The 25,460-nt window shown below is 36.1% G+C and overlaps 1 protein-coding gene across 3 annotated transcripts in view; it reads right to left on the reverse strand.

Annotated features, from left to right (window-relative positions):
- Positions 1-25,460, reverse strand: part of ARMC8 (armadillo repeat containing 8) — a 107,226-nt gene that overhangs the window by 63,469 nt on the left and 18,297 nt on the right. Inside the window, exons 2-6 of one of the 3 annotated variants that reach the window (XM_037525913.2) lie at positions 20,732-20,808; positions 5,616-5,687; positions 3,957-4,099; positions 3,768-3,865; positions 212-304 (exon numbers count right to left, since the gene is read on the reverse strand). In XM_037525913.2, coding sequence (XP_037381810.1) covers positions 212-304; positions 3,768-3,865; positions 3,957-4,099; positions 5,616-5,687; positions 20,732-20,808 — 483 coding nt within the window. Of the gene's footprint in view, positions 1-211; positions 305-3,767; positions 3,866-3,956; positions 4,100-5,615; positions 5,688-16,181; positions 16,345-20,731; positions 20,809-25,460 lie in introns of those variants that run through there. The other 2 variants (XM_037525915.2, XM_037525914.2) reach the window with 2 other exon arrangements.

A 25,460-nucleotide genomic window follows, 5' to 3' on the forward strand; every position in this document is an offset into this window, starting at 1 on the left:
GCTGTTATGTACTGATAAGGAATATCTGTCAAGGTAAGTGGAAAGTGTGAGGTACAGAAGAGTATGTATACTATGCTACCAGTTATGTTAAAAAAAGGTGTGGGATATTTACACAGATCTATAGATTATGTCTGGGAAGACACTTAAGAAAGCACATCTCCCAAAGGCATAAGAGATTTACATTGTAGAGAACATATATTCTGATTCTTACTTTACAGCAGTGTGAGAAGATCTGACAGATATACTCCTGGGTGTAGCGGGACCTGGTCAGCAGCGCCATGAGATGTGGTATTACTGTGGCATCCTGGAGATGAAGAGAAAGAGAGCACAGCACAGGGAACTTAGGTACTGTGAATACCTCTAACAGGTTATTTCCATGAGCAGGTACATATTCTAGCCTTTTATCTTATTGACAGTAAATCAAATCTCTTTAAGAAATACAGCAAAACAAAGCAACATAGCCATCAAATATCTTCCTATAAATAGTCTACAATAAAACAAAATCATTTGAAAATCATTTCAATAAGACTTGACAGAAATTTGTTCTGAAACAAAATGTGAGTTACTAATAAAATATATTGCAATAAATAGCTTAAGGGGGAATTATTACATAAAAATAAAACATTACAATTTTGATCTGACATGTTAAGGTATAATCAATAGCTAGTAACAATCTCTCATAACTGTAGTTAGTTAATTTCAATCTGCACAAGACAATTTATAAGATAACAACCTCTTATTTATAGCTCACTCTCTGCCTATTCCTGACACTTAGCAACATACATGGTGTTAAAGAGAAAATAATCCACCCTGTTGCAGGACTCTCCCAGAATATCCTTTTTTATTCATTTTTTAATTTAAAAGGAATTAAAAGTTGAAAAGGGATTTAGTATGCACCACAGATGGAAAATAAGATTTAACTCAAGCTTTCTAGTCAATGCTGTCATGAATCTTAGAGCTTTGCCTCTGAAGTATGAATGTGGTTGGAGCAGAACCTAAGATTTTTATCTTAGGTTGACAACACTGGTACATAGATGATACTTTGACAGAAGACAAGAGGGCAAATAAGGAAACTTAAAAGAATGCCACTGTTAGGATGAACAAGATTTGGAGTTTTCCTTAAAAAGAAAACAAGATATATAAAAGCTAAGTGGGAAAACAGAAGGCAACTGATTCTTTTCCTCTTGCTTATTAGGTAACTCTCTGTGTTATTCATAGCACTTTAAAGACCAAATGAAAAACTAAGAAACATCCCCGAAAAGTCAGGCACTAAATGCACAGAAAAAAGATGAGAATATCAAGCACATGTCTATTTTACAAGTGGGAGATGAGTTTAACAGTGGCTCTATTGGCAGAAGACATGAAAGCAGGTAGCAGCCAGCAGCCAAGATGGAACAGGCAGATAAAAAAAGTCTCTAACAGTCTCCTAAAACTACTTCCATCCCCTTCCTTTTCTCCATTGTCCTCTTATCTCTGTTTTCCTATTACAACAGCTCTTACCCCATTTCTGCAAATTGTGCTATAGAACATAGTTACATAAGTAGCCAAAGTCATCCATCTGATAAACAGAATTTCAACCTAGACATTTTGCCTTCTCCCAAGTGGATTACTGTCTTCTAGTTGAGTTGCTATAACAGCTGGCTTCTATACAATCCAACTTACAGATGTCAGTTAATTACACTGAAACACTACTCTCAGTCATTAGCCCATCTAACACTTTCGATGAATTTTTCCTTGTCCCCGAGGCATAAAACTAAGATGTTTCATAATTTAGACATTTCTCATTGTGAAAGTCACTTAATGTCTCTGTCTCAATTTTTCTCACATAAAAAAGTTAAGCTGGTCTAAGCCAGAGTTTTCCAAATTATGAACCATGATCCATTAGTAGGTCATGAACTCAGTTTAGAGAAGAGGACAAAGGGTTAAAACAGCTGGCCAGGATCAATTTCTCCTCTTAAAGGGGTTCAGGAGAAACTTTTAGGGTAAAGAAGACAGGTGAGTGGCTTCATCTCTTGGTAACTATAACAGTAAAACTTTCAGGAAGACAGATTGAGATTTACTTAGAGAGTCCATCCCTAGGGCATGCTTTGAGGAAGATGCCCATGATATAGGACTGCTTACAGGAGACAAATAGTTCTCAAAGACTGGTTGTCCATGGGACAGCAGCATCTGAGTTATCGGGAAACTTACTAGAAATGCAAATTCTCAGGAGCCTCTCCAGACTCAATTTTGGAGGTGGGTCAGTGATTTGTATTTAACAAGCTCTCAAGGTAACTCTGGTTCATGCTCAATTTTGAGAACCACTGTAGTAAACAATCTATGGATTTATGAGGTATGGATCCCTGAAACTAAGTTGCACAAATCCCTGAGGATAAAACTGAGATGTGTCATAATTCAGATTCTCTCTGCTATGTGAGATGATCCAAAACCTGTTTACCAACCTAATGTATCATTATGGGCCAGAGTCAAATATAAATATAATGGAGTCACATGACATGTCTCTTCTCCTTGCTTGCTTTGCCTATGCCTCTTGATTGTTTATATTCTTGAAATATTTGTAAAACAAACTTCTGGATAAGATCTATGACTCACATATGTCCAATCTGACATTCTGATTCTTCATGTTAGCTTACAGAATGACAACTGGCATTTAAAAAATGAAAAAAAGGATAGAATAGAAACCAGGGGGCATGACAGTTATGGAATTATTTTGTGAAGAGATTGTTTTAGAATTCTGTCTCACTCATACACACACACACACCACACACACACTCACTCACTCACTCACACATGTGCATAGTGTGACAAAAGAAAATGTATTCCTTACTGTGAATTCTGGATAATAGTGTTTGAAAAATTTTGGCCTTTATAATTTTCATTAAGAAAGTCCTATGTAATCAACAGATAAAAAGATCCTCTAATATTCCCTGAAGTTTCTGACACCACTGAATCACTCCAAAGATCTTTGGAGAATTTTTATTTCTTTTATATATATTCTCTGATTCTAACCTGAAAAGTAAGCCTCATGCAAGTTGGTTTTGGTTCACCTTTCCAGTTGAAACTAACACTGATGTCCTTCTTGCATCTGACTCTTTGCCCACTGACCTGCATTATTCGTTCTTAAATAGAATGGCCTCTTAACTCTCTACTTCTCTATATCTCATCTACTATTTAAAACTTAGGTCAAATTCTAATCTGCTCTCTAGACAAAGTCCTAATCCTCTCACACTGTACCCAGTGCATGTATATCATGCTCTAGTTTAATGGTCAAATTCTAACTTCTCTACAAAGCCTACCCTACAGAATTTTATCCTAGAATGAGCAGAATTTCCTATCACTCATTTAGCATTAAACATACTTAATAGATTTTATTTGTATTTATTTTTGCATTTATCTTTTATATTTTAAAGAAATTTAAAAATTAATTTTACTTTCATTCTAATTTATCATTTCTTTATTGGTATGTATTAAGAGGTCAACAAGAGTCTTTTAAAGAAGTTTAAAAAAACAAAATAAGAAAGCAAAAGAAAAGAATTTTTCAAAAAGAAAATTTTAAAAAGCTTATAAATTTCTCAAGGTCTGAGACTACCTTTCCCATCTTTATAAAGTCTAGATCATTTGATATTTATAAATTAGAAAAAACTCAAATACTTCTTGAGACTTTTCCATAACGTAACACAGTTATGATGGACTTTGGGTGCTAAATAAGTCAGAAGTATGCTGCTACTGAAATATAACTGGTGATATTAAAAATATCTAAAACTCACTGTATATAGTAGCTCCTCTGGAGTGACGGGACTAGTAAAGATGGTGCGCAGACATCGGAGGCAAGCTTCAATGAACTTCAGGTCTGGGGACAGTAGTCCTATTAAGAGAAAAAAGATCCAGGACTCACCCTTCCAGCCTGTATTTAAACCACTGCAAACTAATTCTAGAAAAATGATGTCCCGACATACCTTGTAATAAGGCAGGGATAATATGGCAATCCAGTAGAGACTTGACATTGTTTTCAGTGCCCATAGCAAGACTTCCCAATACCACTGCACATTCGGTTTTCAGTTCTGTACTTGAAGTTTCTTGCTGAAGCAAGTATAGCAATCTAAAAAGAAGTAACTTGATAAATAGAAGAGACTAAAACCTTAAAACTAAAAGGCAACCAGTATATACCAGATACTAAAAATATAGTTGGCAAACTTATACAAAACTAGGGAATGGTGATTTGTTTCTATCAGTTGCTAATATAATAAAGGACTATCTGGTTAAAAAAAAAAAAAAAAAAAAAAACCCTAAGATTTTCTTCAGTTTGAACAAAAGAACTACAATATAATCTCAGAGTTTACCAGAACTATAAACCTGAAAGTTTTCAGAAGTAGTCTCCCCAGAAACCAGTACACACAATCTATGTTTTCAGATACCTCAGGACATGAAGACTCCCAATGCCAAGTGCTGTTGGACCTTAAATTCAGATTAGAAATAGTCCCTGAATATTCAAAACTGTAGTTCAGAGAACACAGAGGTCTCATTTACAGGGTATATTCAGACCATGTGCAGCTCTTCAAGTAAGGGAGGCTCTCTTCTCTATTTCTCCCATTTGGGGAATCAGGAGATTTCTCCTATTTCCACTCCAGTCCAGTGTGCGAAACAACTACTCCCTAAACTCTAATCCCACCCATTTATGTCCATTTCACTTATGTTCTCAACTAGAAACTTCATGCTTCCTAAAGCATATTTATATACACTGAACACTAATCCCCTAAGAAATGTGAGAGCTTTATGGTTACCAAAGTATATATTTATAGGTGGTTTTGACCAAAACAATAAAGCCATTAATCCTATATCAAAAGAAAGAAGAGAAAAAAAAATAAAAAATTGAATGAAAAACTTATAGTAATTGCACATAAAATTTAGTTCTGAGTAGCAAAGGCAAAGGGGAAGTTATTCAATTGTCATTGCCTTCCAAAAGGAGGTCATCAGAAGAAACTGAACTTTCTGTATTAACTTAAAGAACAGCAAATTCTGAAAATTGGAAAATTAAAAGAAACACAAGATTACAATCTAAACAGTCTTTCTTATTTTTAATCTCAAAAAAAAGGTTCAAGGGTCCTAGAAAGTTATTTATTTATTTTTTTTAAATAATAAATTTTATTTTTATATTCCCCATACAATTGCAACCCCCTTATTTTGACCCCAATCCCTCCCCTCCCGCCTCCTATCCCCCATAGAGAGTCTCTGGTTCATAGTTTTTTGTTGATTTTGATTTTCACTTCTAGAAAGTTATTTAATCACACAAAAACTGCCAGGCCTCTGAGGTGATAGGGAAGAAAGAATCAAGCTGGTGTATGTTGCCTTTTTATCCAAAAGACCCTTTTATTACAGGGTCAGTGAGCTTCCTGAATTTACATTCAGTATCAGCACATTTGCTTCAAATTCCATTTTCTGGTACTTTAATTTCATTTTAAGAGATGCTTCAAATATTTCAAAACACTTATTTAAAAAGTTAAGAGATTTTTTTCAAAAATATGACAACACAGAAAATGGGTCTTACTTGAATTTAGAATAAGAAATACAATAGAAACTTAGAATGAAAGGCAAAAAAGGTGATGATAAAAACATACCTTGGAACAGCTCCTAAAACAATGAGGTTGGCTTTCTGTTTGTTGTTTCCAATTACAGCATTTTTCATGTCTCTGAATTGAGGAGAAAGGGTATAAAGTATGTTGAGCCATCACAGAAAAATCAAAGATCAATTCACTCCACTTTACTATGCAACATCTTAGATTGTTAAGTACAGAACTTAGTGACCAAAGTCAAAACTGAAACTGACCCTTTTTCACCTGGAGTGTCAAAGAAAAGGGATAAAAACAGATGCTGGGTGAAGCTGGGGACTCTAAAACGGGAGGATAGTGTACTGGGGCAAGTGGGAGATACCCTAAGTACTGGCGAATGACTTTGAATTCTCTCAAGCATTGAGCTGCATTTTTCAAAAAAGATCACCAATCCTTTGAATATATAGATATAGGCCAACCTCTCACAACTGAGGGAGAAAGGAGTAAAGCAACCAATCAAAAAACACCTCTGACCTTGTTTTAGAGACCGTGACTGTTTACTTTTTCCCCCTTTGAGTGGATTATTTCTTATAATCTGATTTTATCTCTCTATTGTCTTATTGGTCATACCTCTTCTTGGGTTTTGTTTTGTTGGTTTTTAGTGTTACAATTTCTACTATACATCTTTTAACTTATCACAGTACACCTTTCAAGGGATATTATCCCACTTTATGTGTATTTTTAAGAGCCTTGCAAGTATTTACTTCCATTTCCCCATCCATTCTTTGTGCTGCTACTGTCATACACTTTATTTTAAAATTAGTTAGAAACAACACATTATTACTAATTTACTTAAGCAGTCAGTGATCTTTTAAGGAGATTAAAAAATAAGGAGAAAAATCTTTTATACTACCAGTATTTTTGACTCTGGATACACTCAGATCTTTATTTCACCAGGAGTCAATTCTAATCCACAATAAAAGTATCTCTGTCAATGACCTATTGGTTTACAACGTGTAATTGGTCCCTAAGGACAGGTAGAGAAAAAAATAAATAGCTCAGAGTAAACCTAATACTACTGACAAAATGTTTAGTAAAAAATGTTACCCTCATTGGTCAGTGGTGCTATCTTAATATAGAACACTATGATTCTACATGTCAGTGGTTCTCAAAGTGGGGAAGAGGACATTACATCACCTACGGACATTTCAGAACTTTAAAGAAAGTGTCTGGAAATTTCTTGCCATAGTTATACAAAGAGACAGAAAGCATTCTGTTGCAGAGTTTTAAAGGAAACTGTGTTTTTTAGTGTTGAATCTGTATAGTAAATAAAAAGATTATGCTTTTTTTTAAATTTATTTATTTTTACGATTTATTTTTATTTATTTATACAAGCACTGGGTACAGTCAGAAGCACGGGAGGGTGAGAGAATTCACCAGAGCCAGAGCGGGGAGCAGAGCAGGCAGAAGGACCGAAGTACACTGCTGAGGGGAGCAGCGGGCGGCAGGAGAGGTCTGCGCGCCATGTGGGACCCTCCTCCAGTGGCTGGGGAGCAGCCGGGGATCGAACCGGCACTGCAGAGGCTGCGGGCAGCTTCGCAACCCAGTGCTCAACCGCTGCGCCACCGGGGAGGCCCAGATTATGCTTTTTATTAAAAGTTACTTCATTTTGGAAAGTCAGATCACCAGCACAGAGACACTCATGGTATTTGGGTCACCAATACCATACTCCCACATTAGTCCACATTGCAGCTCTTGTGTCAGCACTACTTCATTAAGTTTTCTAATATAGTAACAGCTAAGCACTTAAATATTGAAACACTATACATTATCGTTTTATTTCTCCTTCATACTTTAAGGAGGGAAAGGAGTTATGAATGTGAGTAAATTATATTAAAAATTTATCTTCAGGATAGCAAAGGGGATGGGACAAAATATTTGTAAAGGTAGATCAGGTATGATAACATTCAGATCACTGTTTTAGAGCCTTAAAGGTCTTTGCTCTAGGGAAAAAATAAGGTTCTTAGCTCACTGATGATTTCTTTCACATCCCAAAACAAATACCTGTTGATTTCATCCAGAACTTTTGACTTCCCCTCCTTTTTTAATAAAGCAGAGTTTTACAATATATAGGAACTGTTGCCAACCTTGAAAGTTACAATCCTATAGTAGGCAAACCAGAATCTTACAGAAAAAGAGTAGAAAACTGAGGGGAAAATGTTACTTTAAGATATCAACAAATAGGGCCTCCCCAGTGGCGCAGCGGTTCCGTGCTTCTGACTGTACCCAGTGCTTGTATAAATAAATAAATAAATAAATAAATAAATAAATAAATAAATAAATAAATCTTAAAAAAAAAAAGATATCAACAAATAAATGTTATAGTCAGCATATATTTCTAGCACCAACCAAATTCACTTGCATTAAAAAATCCAGGAAATAATTATAATATCCTCTCCCTAGTTATCTTCTCTGACAATTGCATAAAAATATTGCTGTGACATAGTGATCTGCTGAAAATTGATATACCCCCCACAAATTTTCTGAATAGCATTTTCAAGTCTTGAGTCAAACACTGCATCTGCCTATACTTTTTCCATTAGCTTAGTGTCTGTTATTTTTCAAGGCCTTATCTCTTTGTAAACAATCACTCTGATCTTATGCATTTTTACAGGGGATAAGTAAAAACATTTTTTACTTTATAGAGACCAAACTTAATAAAGCATATTGGAGTTTTTACAAAATTCTGATACATTGATTTTAAAATTATGTATTTAAAAAACTGACTTAGCACAGCATAGTTGGTGAGAGATTGTACATCTAAGCTCTAGCCTCCTTAGGGCTGCCAGCTATATTCTGAAGAGACTAGCTTTTCAATCATTAATTCACATACCCTAACCTAGCAGTTTTTAAAGTTCTTTCACCTTCTTTTAATGTCTTCTGCCTATAATAATGCAGCATATCCATTTGTCTAGTAGTTATCTACTGAGAGATAATTTTGTGCCAGGTGCCATTCTGGATACTCTGTTATATTTTGAAACTCCCACCTCCTAAAATTTTCCCAGGTTTCTCCCCGTTCTTCCTAATTTAAATAGGAACATACATATTCCAAATATTTGAAACCATGCCAATGTTTTTACAGACAAAAGTAAACAAAACCCCTTCCAAAACTAATTTTTCAGTACTTTTAATAGTTTGCAAAGATGACATGAAGGAGGCAGCTGGTAGTTACAGAGTAAATGCAGACTAAAAAGAACACAACGAAATGGATAAATGTCTAAAGAAAACAATTTTTACTCTGGCTCTAATTAGTAAAATATATCCATGCTAGACAAGGAAGAAGAGATATTAAAACCCATCAAAAAAGTTCTAGTCAGCTGTTAATATAAAGGATCATTTCTATGAATGAGTTAAGAATGAAATGTGATAATCATCACATATACTCATCTTTAGAAAATCTTGACAAACTTTATTCATCTTTGAGGTCTGAGCTTAGATGTCTATGTCACTTTTCTTTAGGAAGCATACACTGACAACTCCTAGGTGTGGGTTAGGTGTCCCTCTTAGGGGCCCTTATCATAGGTCACTCATTACTTTGTTAGTATAGAAGTCTGTCTCCTCCTAAGAAGCAAGAAAGCCAGTCTGACCTGGAAATACCAGAGACATTACTAACAATGGATCACAAAATGTAACATATAGAAATTTATACGTTTGTAAAATGCAAACTCACAACTGTCATTCCAGATGGGACACAATAATTAAGCAAGATTTATATATCACTCTGAAGTATACAAAGCATTCCATATCTATTATTTTATTTAATATTCATCACAGCCTTGAGTAATATTAATTCCAAATTACAGGTAAGGAAGCTAAGACTCAGCTTTGGGGCTTTTCTTAGCACTTCACATTAAAGGACAGCCAGCCTTATCCCATGTCTTTTATGCTAAGTATTTTTTCCATTACTTCCATCATATCAGGCATTCAGAACAAACTGATTGAAAGACAAAAAGAATTCAGTAAATGTAATTCCTTTTTCTCCTGTTTCAATTTTACATTTTTATACAAAATAAAAGAATTTCTAACTTTTAGCCAAAGATATTCTTTTCCCCGTAAAGCAAAGTAATATAATCTCATCTTTACTAATTTTTAATTTGAAAGAGTAAGGAAATACTCTATTTATATATTACTAAAATTTCAACAGTTGGTTTTTGGGTTCAGCACTGTGTTAGGCTCCGGGGAAGATAAAAGCATTATATACAGATGCCTGATCTGAAGAGTTTGCAACCTTCTAAGAAGACAAAAATAACACTAACAATACTCTGCTAGGACTTGATTGCTTATTGAGCTAAAGTAAGTAGATAAGTTGAACAGGTTTTGAGGTGACGGTAGGAGCTAAGATGAACCTTAGAAAGTGGCCAGGATTTGGATAAGTAGATGAAAAGGCAAAAGGAAAAGTCATTTGTAGAAGACCATATTGGTGGGGCCTCCCCTGGGGCGTAAGGGGTTAAGATGCAGCACTGTGAGGCTATCTGCAGCCACTGCAGCACCAGTTTGATCTCCTTGATTCCCGGCCAGGGAGGTGACCCACATGACACAGCAGACCTCTCCTGACTTGCCTGCTGCTCCCCTCAGCAGTGTATGTCAGTTAATCTGCCTGTTCTGTTCCCCACTCTGTCTCTGGTGACACCTCTCACGCCCCACACCTACAAGAAGACCATATTGGAAATGAATATACTTTTGGACAGTGCCAGAAACCTGAATGAAAAGAGAGTTCCTTTTAAGAAGGCATGGAACATAAAGAGATAAACCAAAGGGGGATGGATTAAAAAGTAATCAAATTTTTGATCAGAAAAAGGACATGAAGGAAAGAGTGGCTGAGGAAAATAAGCTGAACGTGGAAAGAATTGGAATGCAGATAATACTAAAGAGAGGCAACAAAATGACTGATGTCCTTCCTTTGTGGTCCCAAGATTCCCTTTCTTAATCATTATCATAATCTTCCTGAATCAAACTACAGTGAACTATCTCTTTAGTTATCTGACTCCTCATCAGACTTTGGATCCTCCATATTATTCATCCTTATATATTCCCATATTAGCACAATGTCTAGCACCTGGCAGGCACTGAATGTTTGTTGACAGACTTAATCAATCTATCCAGGAATCTGGTTATGTGAAATTGATTGGGGTTGGAGCCCTAGGAATCATTAATACAAAGGACATTTTGAATACACAAACAATCTGAAGAAGAAATCTAGAAACTGAAACAAAAAAAATCAAATACTTAGGAATAAACCTAACAACAAAAGAGGTGAAAGACCTATGCAAAGAAAATTATAAAACACTGCTAAAAGAAATAGAAAAAGACACAAAGAAATGGAAAGACATCCCTTGCTCATGGATTGGAAGAATTAACATTATTAAAATGGCCATCCTACCAAAAGCAATATACAGATTCAACGCTATTCCAATAAAAATCTCAATGGCATTCTTCAAAGAAACAGAACAAATACTGATGAAATTCAAATGGAACCACAAAAAACCACGAATAGCCAAAGCCCTACTGATGAAAACAAAGGATAAAAGAGGTATCACACTTCCAAACTTCAAGCTATACTACAAAGCCATAATAATTAAAACAGCTTGGTATTGGAACAAAAACAGACACACAGGCCAATGGAACCAAATAGGGAGCCCAGAAATAAAGCCACACTTATATGGACAACTGATCTTTGACAAAGAATATGCAATGAAACACGGACAGTTTGTTCAATAAATGGTGCTGGGAAAACTATGAGGTGCAAAAAAATGAAACTAGACTACTACCTTTCACCATGCACAAAAATCAACTCAAAATGGATAAAAGAACTGGACATAAGACCTGAAACCATAAAATATATAGAAGAAAATATAGGTAAAACATACAAGACATACATCTCAGTAACATCTTTAAAGACTCATTACCCAAAGCAAAGAAAGTCAAGGAAAAGATAAACACCTGGGATTACATCAAACTGAAAAGTGTCTGTACAGCAAAAGAGACATTAACCAAAACAGAGAGAAATCCCACTGATTGGGAAAAAAATTTTTGCACTCTAGTCAACTGATAAGGGACTGATCACAAAGATATACAAAGAACTCACACAACTCAACAAAAACAAAATAAACAATCCAGTCAAGAAATGGGCAGAACTTAAAAGACATTTCTCCAAAGAGGAAATGCAAATGGCCAATGGGCATATGAAAAAATGTTCAAAATCCCTTATAATCAGAAAAATGAAAATTAAACCACATTGATACCATCTTACACCAGTAAGAATGGCACTTACCAAAAAAACAAGCAACAACAAATGCTGGCAAGGATGTGGTGAAAAAGGAACTCTCCTACATTGCTGATGGGAGTGCAAACTGGTCCAACTACTATGGAAAGCTGTCTGGAGGTTCCTCAGTCTACTAAAAATGGAGCTACCATACGACCCGGAAATTCCATTACTAGGGATCTACCCAAAGGACACAAAAACATTCATTCAAAAGAACACCTGTAGGGCCTCCCCGGTGGCAGCGGTTGAGCGCTGGGTTGCGAAGCTGCCCGCGCCTCTGCGGCGCCGGTTCGATCCCCAGCTGCTTCCCGGCCACTGGAGGAGGGTCCCGCATGGCGCGCAGACCTCTCCTGCCGCCCGCTGCTCCCCTCAGCAGTGTACTTCGGTCCTTCTGCCTGCTCTGCTCCCCGCTCTGGCTCTGGTGAATTCTCTCACCCTCCCGCGCTTCTGACTGTACCCAGTACATGTATAAACAAACAAACAAATAAAGAAAGGAAGAAAACATGCCTCTATAAAAAAAAAATAAAAATAAATTAAAAAAAATAAAAAAAAAAAAGAACACCTGTACACCTATGTTTATTGCAGCACTATTTACAATAGGTAAAACCTGGAAACAACCCAAATGTCCAAAAATAGATAACTGGATCAAGATATGGCATACATACACAATGGAATATTATTCAGGAATCAGAACAAGATAAACTTATGCCATTCGCAGCAACGTGGATGGAACTAGAAGGAATTATTCTCAGTGAAATAAATCAGAAGGAAAAAGAAAAATATCGGATGATTTCACTTCTAGCAGGAAAATAGGCAAATCAAGTAAGACATCAGTGTAAAAAAATAGTAGCAGTAAAAAACACAACAAAGCAAAAACAGAAAATTATAAATCAGAGACATACTGCAGGACAGAAGGAGGGAGAGGGATCAGAGGGAGGGAGGGAGGAGCACAGGGGACTGAGGTAATGGTGCACGGGTGCACTGGAAACTCTATGGGGACTACACCTGAGGGGGTGGGGGACGCAAATATTGTTTAACAATAAACAATGATGGAAAAAATAAAAAAATGAATATTAAAAAAATAAAATTATTTTAAAACAAAAAAAAACCCAAAAGATATTTTGAGAAAGCAGTTAACAAGGTGGTTTATAGATACAAGAAATGTGATACATGGCATTTCTTCAGTGATCACTTCAAGTCTGGGTGTCTACAGAGGATGCTAGGAAGCTTGGAGAGTAAGTCCCTTAGCAAGGGACTTATCTTCAACTAAAATTTAGCTAGAATCTTAAATTTGCCCAATAATAAATGGATTCAAGAGCTACCCAATTTTGCTTTTTTTTTTTAAATTTAAATTTTATTTTTATATTCCCCATACAATTACAACCCCCTTTTTGACCCCAATCCCTCCTTTCCCTGGCCCCCACCCCCCATAGAGTGTCTCTGGTTCATAGTTGTTTGTTGATTTTGATATTTTTTTTCTTATAGTTATTCTTTTTCCTGGTCCCTTATTTAGGTTTTCTAGATTCCTGCTATGAGTGAGACCATCCGGTATTTTTCTTTTTCTTTCTGGCTTATTTTGCTGAGCATGATCCCTTCCAGCGCCATCCATGTTGCTGCAAATTGCATGAGTTTGTCTTTTTTGAATGCTGAGTAATATTCCATGGTATATATGTATCACATCTTCTTGATCCAGTCATCTATTTTTGGGTATTTGGGTTGTTTCCAAAGCTTAGCTATTGTAAATAGTGCTGCTATAAACATAGGGTGCAGGTGCTCTTTGGAATTGATGTTTCTGTGTTCTTTGGGTAAATACCTAGGAGTGGAATTGCTGGATCATATGGAAGCTCTATGTTTAGGTCAAGAAATCTCCACACAGCTCTCCATAGTGGTTGGACCACTTTGCACTCCCACCAACAGTGCAGGAGAGTTCCTTTTTCTCCACAACCTCGCCAACATTTGTTGTTGCTAGTTTTTTTAATATGTGCCATTCTCACTGGTGTAAGATGGTATCTCATTGTAGTTTTGAGGTACCCAATTTTGCATGGAGGCAAACCTTTCTACTTCCTTCCTTTGCTCTGAAAGAGATTAATAACTTTAGTGTGGTAGAGGTAAAGGGCCCAAATATTAACACAACATGTATAGCTTCTATCACAGCCTATGTCTAAAGTGGAGTACTAACGATGGTTATCAAAACCAAGAGAGAAAGCAAACACTGCACTTTGCCACTAAAGTGGTAGGAAAAGTGAAAAAAGAAATAGCACCTAGACCTGCTGGAAAACAGCTTGCCAATTAAGCATGCATATATTTAGTCCCAAACAGTCAAAATAACATATATTTTAATCGAAAACTTAATGTCACCCAAAACCGGAAAATTATAGCTAAAGATGAACTAGGTCATTTTCATTTTGAACCAATACACTTATCACTTACCTGAAGAAGCTTTCGTTTGGAATACTGCACATTCATTCTTGGTCTAACTGGTGCAAAGTAGCCAAAAAGTACACCAGTACTGAAAACTACAGACTGAGTATAAAATTTGACCTACGTATTAATTAATAAACTCACTCGTCATTAAGACAGCCATAAAAAAAAAAAAAAGAGAAAATACATATTTGGTAAACTAGAATAAGTCAACAGGTAAAGACTTACAAAGTTGCTTGGAAAATTACAAACATTCACAGCTCTATATGTGTAATTATAATTATTATGATGTCCTCTTTGGAGAATCTAACACCAAAAATCTAAGTACAATAAACTTTCATTGTCTGTCAAGGTTAGGGATTAAAATACATTCATATTCCAAATAAAGCTACCATTGCCATGTGTGAATTGTCAATTTAAGAAGAATTAGGTGATTACATAGTATTTTAACTAAAGTTATTTTTAACATAAGGCTTGATTCTAAAGGCATAGGAAAAATTTTAGTAAACATCATCTTTCAATAGTGGCATTTATTGGCCATTATTATGTACAAGTTGAAAAGAACTCAGAATTGGCAGTAGTTTAGGTCATCCTTATAAACAAATCATCATGTAGTGTAGATTTTTGGATATGTGTAGTAGGAGATACAGTTCTAATTTACAGAAATGCTTACTCAGGGCCTCCCTGGTGGTGGAAGGGGTTAAGACACAACCTATGAAGCTATCCGCAGCCACTGCAGCACGAGTTCGATCCCCAGCCAGAAAGCTATCCACATAGCGCAGCAGACCTCTCCTGACTCGCCCGCTGCTCCCCTCAGCAGTGTATTTCAGTCAATCTGCCTGTTCTGTTCCCCACTCTGTCTCTGGGGACTCCTTTCACCCCCCACACCTCTGGCCTGTACCCCAGTTCTTGTATACATAATCTTAAAAAAAAAAAAAAAAAAAAGAAATACCGACCCAGAAGAAGCTATTGTATTTAGTTCTTCATTTTATGTTTACAAGTCATTTTACATTCTCCAAAGTGAAGAATGCAATATCAAAACCATATTAATAACAAATGCCAAAACATCCATATAGCATGTTAATATTTTACATACGTAATCATTACAAACATCAAAAAATGCTAGAACATTATGGAATAATAAGCAGCATACACTTAAGTGGCTTATAAGTATGAAAAGATATATACTTACATGCATACAAATATACAACTATTCTTGATATTCAAAGTTAATGCCATGTACACAAATACGAAGACCATATCACTTTGATCTAATAATTTCTAGAGAATTTTACCAGCCTATTCACCATAATTCTCTGGCTGGAAAACTTCAGAACATATAAATTATAAACAAGTAAGACTCAGAATTGCTTTATTTCACTTGGTATTAACAAAGGACATCTTTGTTTATGCTTCCCAATGATACTTTTAAGAGTAACTGATTTTATGTGTGTATAATACATATATGTGTGTATAATACATATAATACATACATATATATACACACACATACACACAAATATATATGTATCTTTGAATTACCTTAAAACATATCATTTAAAAATTCTTAAAGTTTTGACTTTATGGGAGCTTATATCTTTAGCTCATGCAGGAAAATGTAACCTATCTACAGTCTACTGAACTAGAGGTACATAATTTCCTAGAATCAGAAAATCAAGTAAGCATTACCAAAATAAACTTATTTCTTCAGTAATTAAAAATACTTCAGAAGATTCTTTTGAATAAGTCTTCAAACATGAAGAGGAAATGGGTATTGGTGAAAACCACACAATTTTTATAGGATCCACAACTGTTTGCCAGACAAATCCACTCTAGTTCTCTGGTTCTACTCACTTTGAAACTACAAAGTCAAACATACTTGCTTATATTACCTTTTTGCCTGTTAATATAAAGTATATCAAGGTAAGGCCACACAGGGATATCTGATCTTTTGATGGAGAATCACTGAAGTAAAAGTCTGACCAGGTCCTCTAGTTTGGACACACTGAAAAACCAATGTTTTAACAGTTTTGACTCATGAGTTACAAAAACATTTGAATCTTCAATATAAGAATTAACATGGCTATGCTAATACCACAGTAACATCACCAAGAAATATCCTGTAATTGTTTTTCTAAAGTAATACATAGGTCTCCACACTGGAAGAAGCTGGAATCTGTAACTCAGTACAGTTTATCTGATACATCTACTCTTTGTTGTAGTTGCAAAGGCTAAAGTTTATGACCTACATAACTGACTTCCCTGCTCTCGGATCACATCTTATTCCTACCTAACAATCAACTATTCAGTTATGTACTTGCAATTTTGCTCTTTCAAAACCTGATTATGCAAAAGGATAACTGGTCCATTCAAGTTTATGCCAAATACTGTACTACTACAAAAAGTTATCTCCACATAACTCCTCATTTTTCAACAACTGAAATTAAGCAGTCCTGATGCTTAATATCTTTCAACAAAGGCACACTCACTGTCTGGGTAAAGTGGTCCTTTACTGACATGGGCTATCTACAAATAAGTTCCCGTATTTATGGGTAAGATTATGGATCTAATAATTCAATCATAGAGATTAGTCACAGATCTGATGAAAACTCATTATTCACTTTTCATTTTTCCAATTTGTTTTTCCTGTTTTATATATTCACATTATCTATTGAGAAAACCAAACTTAATATTGCTAGAAAATGATAAAATTGATAGTTTTGCAGCTAAAGCTAGCTGACAATTCTTTTATGTCTTTCCAATTGGATATTTTGGATTCAAAGCTGACTACTTCCGTCTATATCTTTTTCTTCCCTAAAATTAGTAAGCTGCCTTTGGTTGTTTACACTCTGTTGCCAATTCCTGTCTACCTGTTTTGGTCTAGTAATGGTATCTGTGTGATTCAATGGTAGCTGTGAAATGTGTATAAAAAGGAAAGAATCGGACAACACTCTCCCTAAACATCATTTTAATTCTGCCTTTCCTCTATCAATAATTTAAAAATAAAGAAAATGTTAAAAATACCATTCACTTTTCATTCTCTTTACTATATACACTTAATTTTCAGACAGTGACAAAGCTTACTAAAGAATTACATCAAAAAGAATATTTCTTTTCCAGGGAAAAGGAAGCTTCATCAAATCACACTAGATACATCCCTATTTTCACATAAAGTAAAAAGATTTTGAGTGATCTGTCCCTTTAAAACTATAGTAGAACAGGTGGACTGATTGAAATACATTACTGAGGGGAGCTCCCCACCGTCTCTGGTGAATTCTCTCACGCCTCCCCCCTGCACCTCTGGCCTGTACCCCAGTTTTTGTATGCACAAATGAATCTTTGGGAAAAAAACTATAGAAATATCCCTTTAGCTGTGATTTTGTTTTTGCTTACCTGTTGCCAGAATCAGAAAATATTACAAATAATGTGTTTTGAGAGAATGACACACACCACATTCACAAAAATTTTAATATAGTATATATTATTGTCCATTATTATCATAATTGTTCTATTTCGTTGTTGTTAATTTCATACTGTGCCTAATTTATAAATTAAATTTTATCATACGATAAAACGTAATACACACTATCAGTTGTTTCAGGCATCTATTGGGGGTCTTGGAATGTATTCCCAGTGAAAAAGGTAGAGGAGGGAGACTACAGTATAGATAGATTTTAGTATTGTAATTAGCAATCGTGTTTAATGTAATGTGTCTCTGATCACATTTTCTTTTCTGAATCCAGAATTTTAGCCCCTCTCCCTCTTCTTTAGTTTGAATTTTTTTTTTATTTTTTCTCTCCCTTCTTTGAAAAAAATCATTTTATTTTATATGAAATTGCCTTAAATTAGGGCTCATAACAACTAGCCATTTATGTACCAATTTGTAGGGTAACCACAACATACTGGCACTGAATTTTATTTTACATTTTTATATTTATATATAATTTCATATTTGTGACTTAATTCTTAATTCTTACAAGTTGGCAAGATGAGCAGTATTCTCCCTTTAGAGATGATCAGACTGAAGCTCAACAAAGTCAAGTAATTTGCCCAGGCACACAGCTAGGAAGGGAATCCAATAGGAACTGTCAGAACCAGGAATTCAACTCCAAAGCCATACTCTTTTCACTCTACCATCCCCTTCACAAGAATTTTATTGCCTTAACTGACAACTAAGTATCTGAGACTCAAAAATTTTTTAAGAGGCACTAGGACTATCAAACTATATCTTAGCTAGTTGGTTATATTATACTCTTCCCAGTGTATTTTAATGCTTTATTTGCGATTTCATCAAATTTAGAGAAGCTATAGTGTTCTTTTGTAATGGAAAAAATGTCTAAAAGTGACAAGTAACACTCAAATTAGCTACTCATATCAGATACAACTAGTCAAGATACAAACAAGTCATTCATGCAGAATCCCTGACTGATAAATTTAGCTCTTCCCCTAAACAATCATACTAGCAGGGCCTCCACGTGGCACAGCAGATGATCGCTGGGCTGTGAGGCTGCCCACAGCCTCTGCAGCACTGGTTTGATCCCTGGCCGGCCAGCGAGGGTCCCACATGGCACGCAGACCTGTTCTGCCGTGCCCGCTGCTCACCTCAGCAGTGTATTTTGTCAGTCTGCCTGTTCTGCTCCCCGCTCTGTGAATTCTCTCACCCCCACACACCGCGCTTCTGACTGTACCCAGTGCTTGTATAAATAAATAAATAAATCTTAAAAAAAGACTTTAAAAAAAAATCATACTAGCAGTAATAATAAAAATAATAACAATACCTTCTACAATCAATCAGTGACATTTCCAAATAAGCTATTTGCTGATGATTTTAAATAAAATCCACAATTACCAATATACATAACTATGTGTGGTATCTGCCTAAGGAGTGTTAAATTAAACCTTATACTCCCCTCAACTAATGTGTGTGTGTGTGTGTGTGTGTGTGTGTGATAGTGTGAATGTGCATGCACGCACATGCACAGGCACAACCAAAAATGATTTAGTTAACAAATGGATTCAAGGCCATTTTCTAGTAACAATCATAACTAATGTATAAAGAGATTGATTAATTCATTATATAGTCTCATAGTTAAGAGAATAAAGGCAAAACTAACATAATGAGAAAAGAAGAAATAGCATCTCCTGTTTCTGTAAACTGAGGTATAAGGATAGGTGTCAAATATTTCAGGGTGAAGGACTTCCACCCAGCTCCTCACCTCTTCAGTTCAACTAAATAGTCAAGCAGCCTTATTCATTTTTACCTTGCTTTCACTTTACAAATCCATAAGGCCCCCCAAGACATCCCTTCTACAATGCTGTTTTTGGGGGCATGGGGAGTAGGGTCTGAACAAGAACTGCATTCAGTAGAAACTTCTATAAACAAAATATCCTAACCTTGTCATAGTTGAGCAAGTTAAACTGAAGGTACTGTTTGGCTGATAACACTAACAGGTAAGAGAAGAAAGGGACTCATGTCCTCCCTGCTATCCCAAATGTATCTCATCCCGACCCTATCTGTGTGCTTCCTTCCCTGGACACAGTTCAGACCTATGGGTCCTCTGTGTTCCCAGCCCTATGAGGCTAATTAGTCTAAACATTCTTCCTTAGCACTATGTGTTAAAAACACGGTAATTGGCTCTTAGGAGAAAGAACTGATTTTTCAATCACTTGTAATCTTATCACACAGCTCCACTTAATTTTTTAAAAGCATTATAACCTTAAACATTATATTTAAAGATCTTTCCTCTCAGATCAGAGGGAGGGAGGGAGGAGAACAGGGGACTGTGGTGATGGTACACGGGTGCATTGGGGAAGGAAATTCTATGGGGACTAAACCTGACGGGTTGCGGGGGGAACAAATATTGTTTAAAAATGATCAATGATGCAAAAAGAAAATAGCATTAAAAATAAATTTTTAAAAAACTGAAAAAAAAAAAAAGATCTTTCCTCTCATTAAACACAAGGGAATTCTGGGGGGAAAAAAAGGGCATTTAGAGAACCAAGGGTTTCTTTACATTTTCTAATGATTGCTTTCTAACTTCTGATATTTAAAACATCACTAGAAGATCCACACTTCAGAGAGAATGCATTAACTCAGAGCAAAACAAAAGAACCCCAGTGATCTATTCTCCACCTCCTTCCAATTATAAAAGATCATCAACTTATTCTCTAGCTTTTGTTGGATATTAAAGTCACAAAATCATTCTCTAAGGAAACATTTTTTTTTTAATGTAAAACAAATGTTCTACAAAAGCCAAAGCTAACCATGTCAGTTAACAACTACACAACAATTCTTTATAGCACAATATTAAAGTCATAAATATCAGGGCAGCTTTCCAAAATGGAAGAAAAAAATGAATTTTCAAAATTATAATATTTGGCAGATTCAAACATGAAAACAAACAAGACTTTTTCAATAGACTCTTAAATACATACTACTTACATGACACCTTGTAGAACTTTCTGGGGATCAGGGTCAAATAGCCTGTCAACATAGTGGCGACTGCTAGCTGTTACTTCCTAGAAAGTGGGGGGAAAAATTATGACATCTGAAGCCATGCAAATCACAAATTCATAGCATCACCCACAACACCAAATAGCAATGTAATCTAACATAAGGCAGATGCATTAGTGTTCACAAAATACTTAAATCATTCTGAGAAAGTCTGGGACAAGACAGATAGTAAGATGGGGAAGAAAGAAGATACCCAGTTCTCACTAAAAATATAACTAGATGGGAGACCTTGAGGTGAATTTTCCAAAAGAAAGAAAGAGCTATAAATGTTAAGAAGTAAGCTAAATTTCTTAATTGATTGCTGGGTGTCACCTACATATTCACAGACAGGAAAGTTACTTCTGTTTAGCACCCATTAAAGGGAGAGAAACCTGGCCATCAGCAAGAAAAAAGGAAAGACTATGTGAGCAGCCTATAAGGGGTAGAGTTACAAGAGGTCTTCAGGCTGATGCAGAGGACATACAGTGCTAGGAGGCAGACACAAGCAAAAAAAATTAAAATGATGGTGTCACTTTCTGTGAGAGAAAAACAATTATGAATTAGTGTTACTGATCAGATCTAACAGTTTTTCTTAACTAAATGAGGCCAGACAGAAGGGGGAGGGGTTAAGACATAAAGAACAAGAAGGGACACTTACCTTTTATTTATATTGTTGGGTTTGTTCTATTGTACTATTTCTTATTTGGGGAGGGGACAACTTTTTATATTTAATTTTCAATAATTTACCTTATTTAAAACAAAGAACAAATGTTTAAGAATCAGAGATAAAGAATTTTTGCTTGCTGCTGTTTCTTTCTGATGCCTGCAAGAATATTTTCACATAGCCATTAGAAATAAATTATCATAGAGAGGAAGGAATACTTTTCCATTTTACCAGAAGACTTCATCAGAAAAGAATTAATTGCTAAGACATAGTGTCAACTTAAGTGTTTGAGTCACCAAAAAATATCTGGAGAAAAACTGCATGAAATCTAATTTTATGACTATATCCTTAATCCAAACCCAAAGTATGTTTTCAACTAAAATATCCTCACATGCAATTCAAATATCCACTTTAAGTATATATCCTATTTATAAAAAATAAACAGTGGCAGGAAAGCAGCAAAACTGATAAAAATGTTTGTGTCCACTAAAGTATCATTAAACTACCTGCTAATAAGGTCTGGTTTCCTCAAAATAACAAACAGAATCACAGAATGTGAAGGGCTCTTAGTACTGAGTATGGTGTGTCCCAATCCCCTGGTCAACACATGATGGATGATGATCTTTACCCAGATGTCAGACTGTAGTATGTTATAAGCAGGGATTTGAACAACTCTCCAAATTTATCAAGAAATAATACACCAAGAGCAAAATCCAGGGTAAACTAAAAACAGTTTTCTTGTGATACAAACTGCTGAGTTTTGTCCCTCTGGGTACACATATGCTTCTGGTTTTCCAACATGCAACTTCCTCCAAGCACCTCAGACCCTTAGCCTCCTTCCTATCCAGGCACTGATCTTTGATTTACTGTTCCTCTCCACACAGATGTACATCAATGTGGCTTTAAAAAAGGCACAGGTTTAAGACCCACATTTTAAACAACAAAATTTCACTCATTAATAGCAACTCTTATGACTGCTCTGTGCCTGGTTCATTCAATTTAACAAGCACTGAGTACCTACTATACACAAGGCACTGAGCAAGGCATTAAAGAGTTTTGAATATTTAGTAAGATCTATGCCCTTACCCTCACAAATTCATATTCCACTGTAACTGTGCTTATATGTTTATATTCCCTGCTAGAATATAAAACAAAGTATATACTCATATAGGCAGCACTGAAGTGCTTAATTAAGCTAGGAGACTCAGTGAAGGATTCTTAGAGGAATTGGTTTTGGAAAATGAATAAAAATGTAAAAGAACTGGCAAAGGAAAAAACGTTCACGTCACAATCACAGGCATAGGCCATGTGAAGACAATGCAGGCCTATCAACAAGTACATCAGTTGCAAGCACTGTAAAAGAGGGGAGAGCAGGGAGGTATCATAACATGTAAAACACCAAAGATTAACCAACAGGTAGTCCCCATAACTGGAGTTCAGATTGCCTCTCGGTCAAGTTCTATGTTAAGTCCCAAAGATGGTAAAAGAAGAGGTTAAGATAACAGCCTTGCATTCAAGGAACTTACAATCTATCAATATAAGGGGCCAGTAGATGAAAGATAATCCTCTCAGCTACGTACTTAGTAAGTAGCAAGTTGAGAAGATATGGTCACTTATTGAATTTAATTTTACTCTGTGCTTTTACCTAACATGATCATTATTTGTCTGTATGGAACAATTTTCATATTTCACTGCCTTCCTTTTATAGATCAGGTCCCCTTTCCTCTCTCAGCCCTCTTCTCCCTTATTTCAAAAGGCAGCCTGGCAATGTAAAAACTTGAGAGAGAAGGTTATTGGTATAGAGAGACTGACCATCTAAGAAGGTGACATTTGAGCAAACATCTGAAGAAAGTGAGTAAATCAATTATTTGGGGACAAAGTTTTTTAGGCAAGAACAGCAAAATGCAAAGGCTATGAAATAGCTGTGATCAAAGAACAGGAGGTCATTAGAGCTGGAGCAGAATAAGCAAAGAGGAAAGCAGTAGGAGATGAGGTCAGAGAAGAGGGGCCAGATGGCAAAGAGCTGTATTGTCCAATATGATGGCCAATAATCTCATGTGGCTATTGAGCATTTGAAATGTGACTGGGGGCCTACCCGGTGGCGCAGCGGTTGAGCGCTGGGTTGTGAAGCTGCCCGCAGCCTCTGCAGTGCCGATTCAATCCCCGGCTGCTCCCTGGCCACCAGAGGAGGGTTCCACATGGTGCGCAGACCTCTCCTGCCGCCCGCTGCTCCCCTCAGCAGTGTACTTCGCTCCTTCTGCCTGCTCTGCTCCCCGCTCTGGCTCTGGTGAATTCTCTCACCCTCCCACGCTTCTGACTGTACCCAGTGCTTGTATAAATAAATAAATAAATCTTAAAAATAAATAAATAAAATAAAAATGTTATTAAAAAAAAGAAATGTGACTGGGAACTAAATTTAAGATTTTTAACTTTAATTAAAATTTAAATTAAAAACCAATACTGGATGCAGTTATCAGAAAAATATTAGGAATGTTTAGAACCACTTAGATAAGTGAATCTACTTTTTCAACTGTAAATTTTGTGGAATCTAATTGCAAATCAAGTATTTCCAACTATAATTTGGCATCTAAATTGTATAAAATACACATCAGATTTTGAAGACTTGATATAAAAGAATAAAATAATTTAGTAATATCTTATATTTGATTACATGTAGAAACAACATTTTGATCTGCTGGCTTAAATAAAATATATTAAAATTAATTTCATATGTTATCTTTAACATCCTCAGCATGGCTATTAGAAAATTTTGTTTTATTTTATTTTATTAAAAGATTTATTTATTTATTTGTTTGTTTGTTTTTATTTATATAAGCACTGGGAACAGTCAGAAGTGCAGGAGGGTGAGAGAATTCACCAGGGCCAGCACAGGGAGCAGAGCAGGCAGAAGGAGCAAAGTACACTGCTGAGGGGAGCAGCGGGCAGCAGGAGAGGTCTGCGCGCCATGCGGGACCCTCCTCCGGTGGCCGGGGAGCAGCCGGGGATCGAACCGGCACCGCAGAGGCTGCGGGCAGCTTCGCCATCCAGCGCTCAACTGCTGCGCCACTGGGGAGGCCCTATCAGAAAATTTTAAATTATAACTGTGCATCGCATTATTTTTCCATGGGACAATGCTAATATAGAAACCTTGTTGGTTACTGGATTTTGATTTTTTAAACTTTTTTTAAAATTTAGTAGTACCACTGGTTTATATCATTGTTAGTATTTTGGAAGTATAGGATCTCCCCCTTCAAGTGTATAGCCATCACCAAGGTATCCACACAGTCCAATGTGCTCTCTCCCCACCCTGGCCTAACCCCTCTTCCACTATAGATGCATCAGTTCTAAGGTCAGCTTTCCAAAAGTTGATTTTAAAGTATGTCTGAACCTTTCTTTGCTTTTTCAATTCCTCATATAGGTGATAACCATGCAGAATTCATCTTTCCCCAAGGATTCTGATTTTTACGGTGTTAGGAAGTCATTAGAGAATTTTCAGAAAATAGAGACATGAGTGATTTGTTTTAAAAGAATTGCTTTGGTTCCAATTTTAGAAACAGACAAATGTGTGGAGGGGGCTAGAGGACAAAAGCAAAGAGACTAGATAGGAGGTTAAATTTCAATCATCAGAAACGCTGTTATTTCAGAGACAATGGTAGCATGGACTAAAGTGAGAGATTTGGTGGTAGCAAGATTCTCTCAGATTGCAGATAGAAGTTGAAGTTCTAATGACTATCAACTTGGATATTGTCAGACTAGGTGTGTAGTATGAAAGACAAGAAAAAACAAGAATAACATTTCACATTTTCGCCAGAGTACCTAGAGAAACTGAATTTGAGTGAAGGCCAAAAACTTATTTTGGGGGATCCTCCCTGGTGGCACATGGTTTAGAGTCATAGCGCTATCAATCTATCACCAGCCACTGCAGCTTGAGTTTGATAGTTTGATCCCTGGCCAGGGAGCTGACCTACATGGCTCAGCAGACCTCTCCTGTTTCACCCGCTGCTCCCCTCAGCA

This window comes from Talpa occidentalis, unplaced genomic scaffold (genome assembly GCF_014898055.3).
Source record: "Talpa occidentalis isolate TD23 unplaced genomic scaffold, MPIMG_talOcc4v2.1 talOcc4.4, whole genome shotgun sequence".
Lineage (NCBI taxonomy): Eukaryota > Metazoa > Chordata > Mammalia > Eulipotyphla > Talpidae > Talpa > Talpa occidentalis.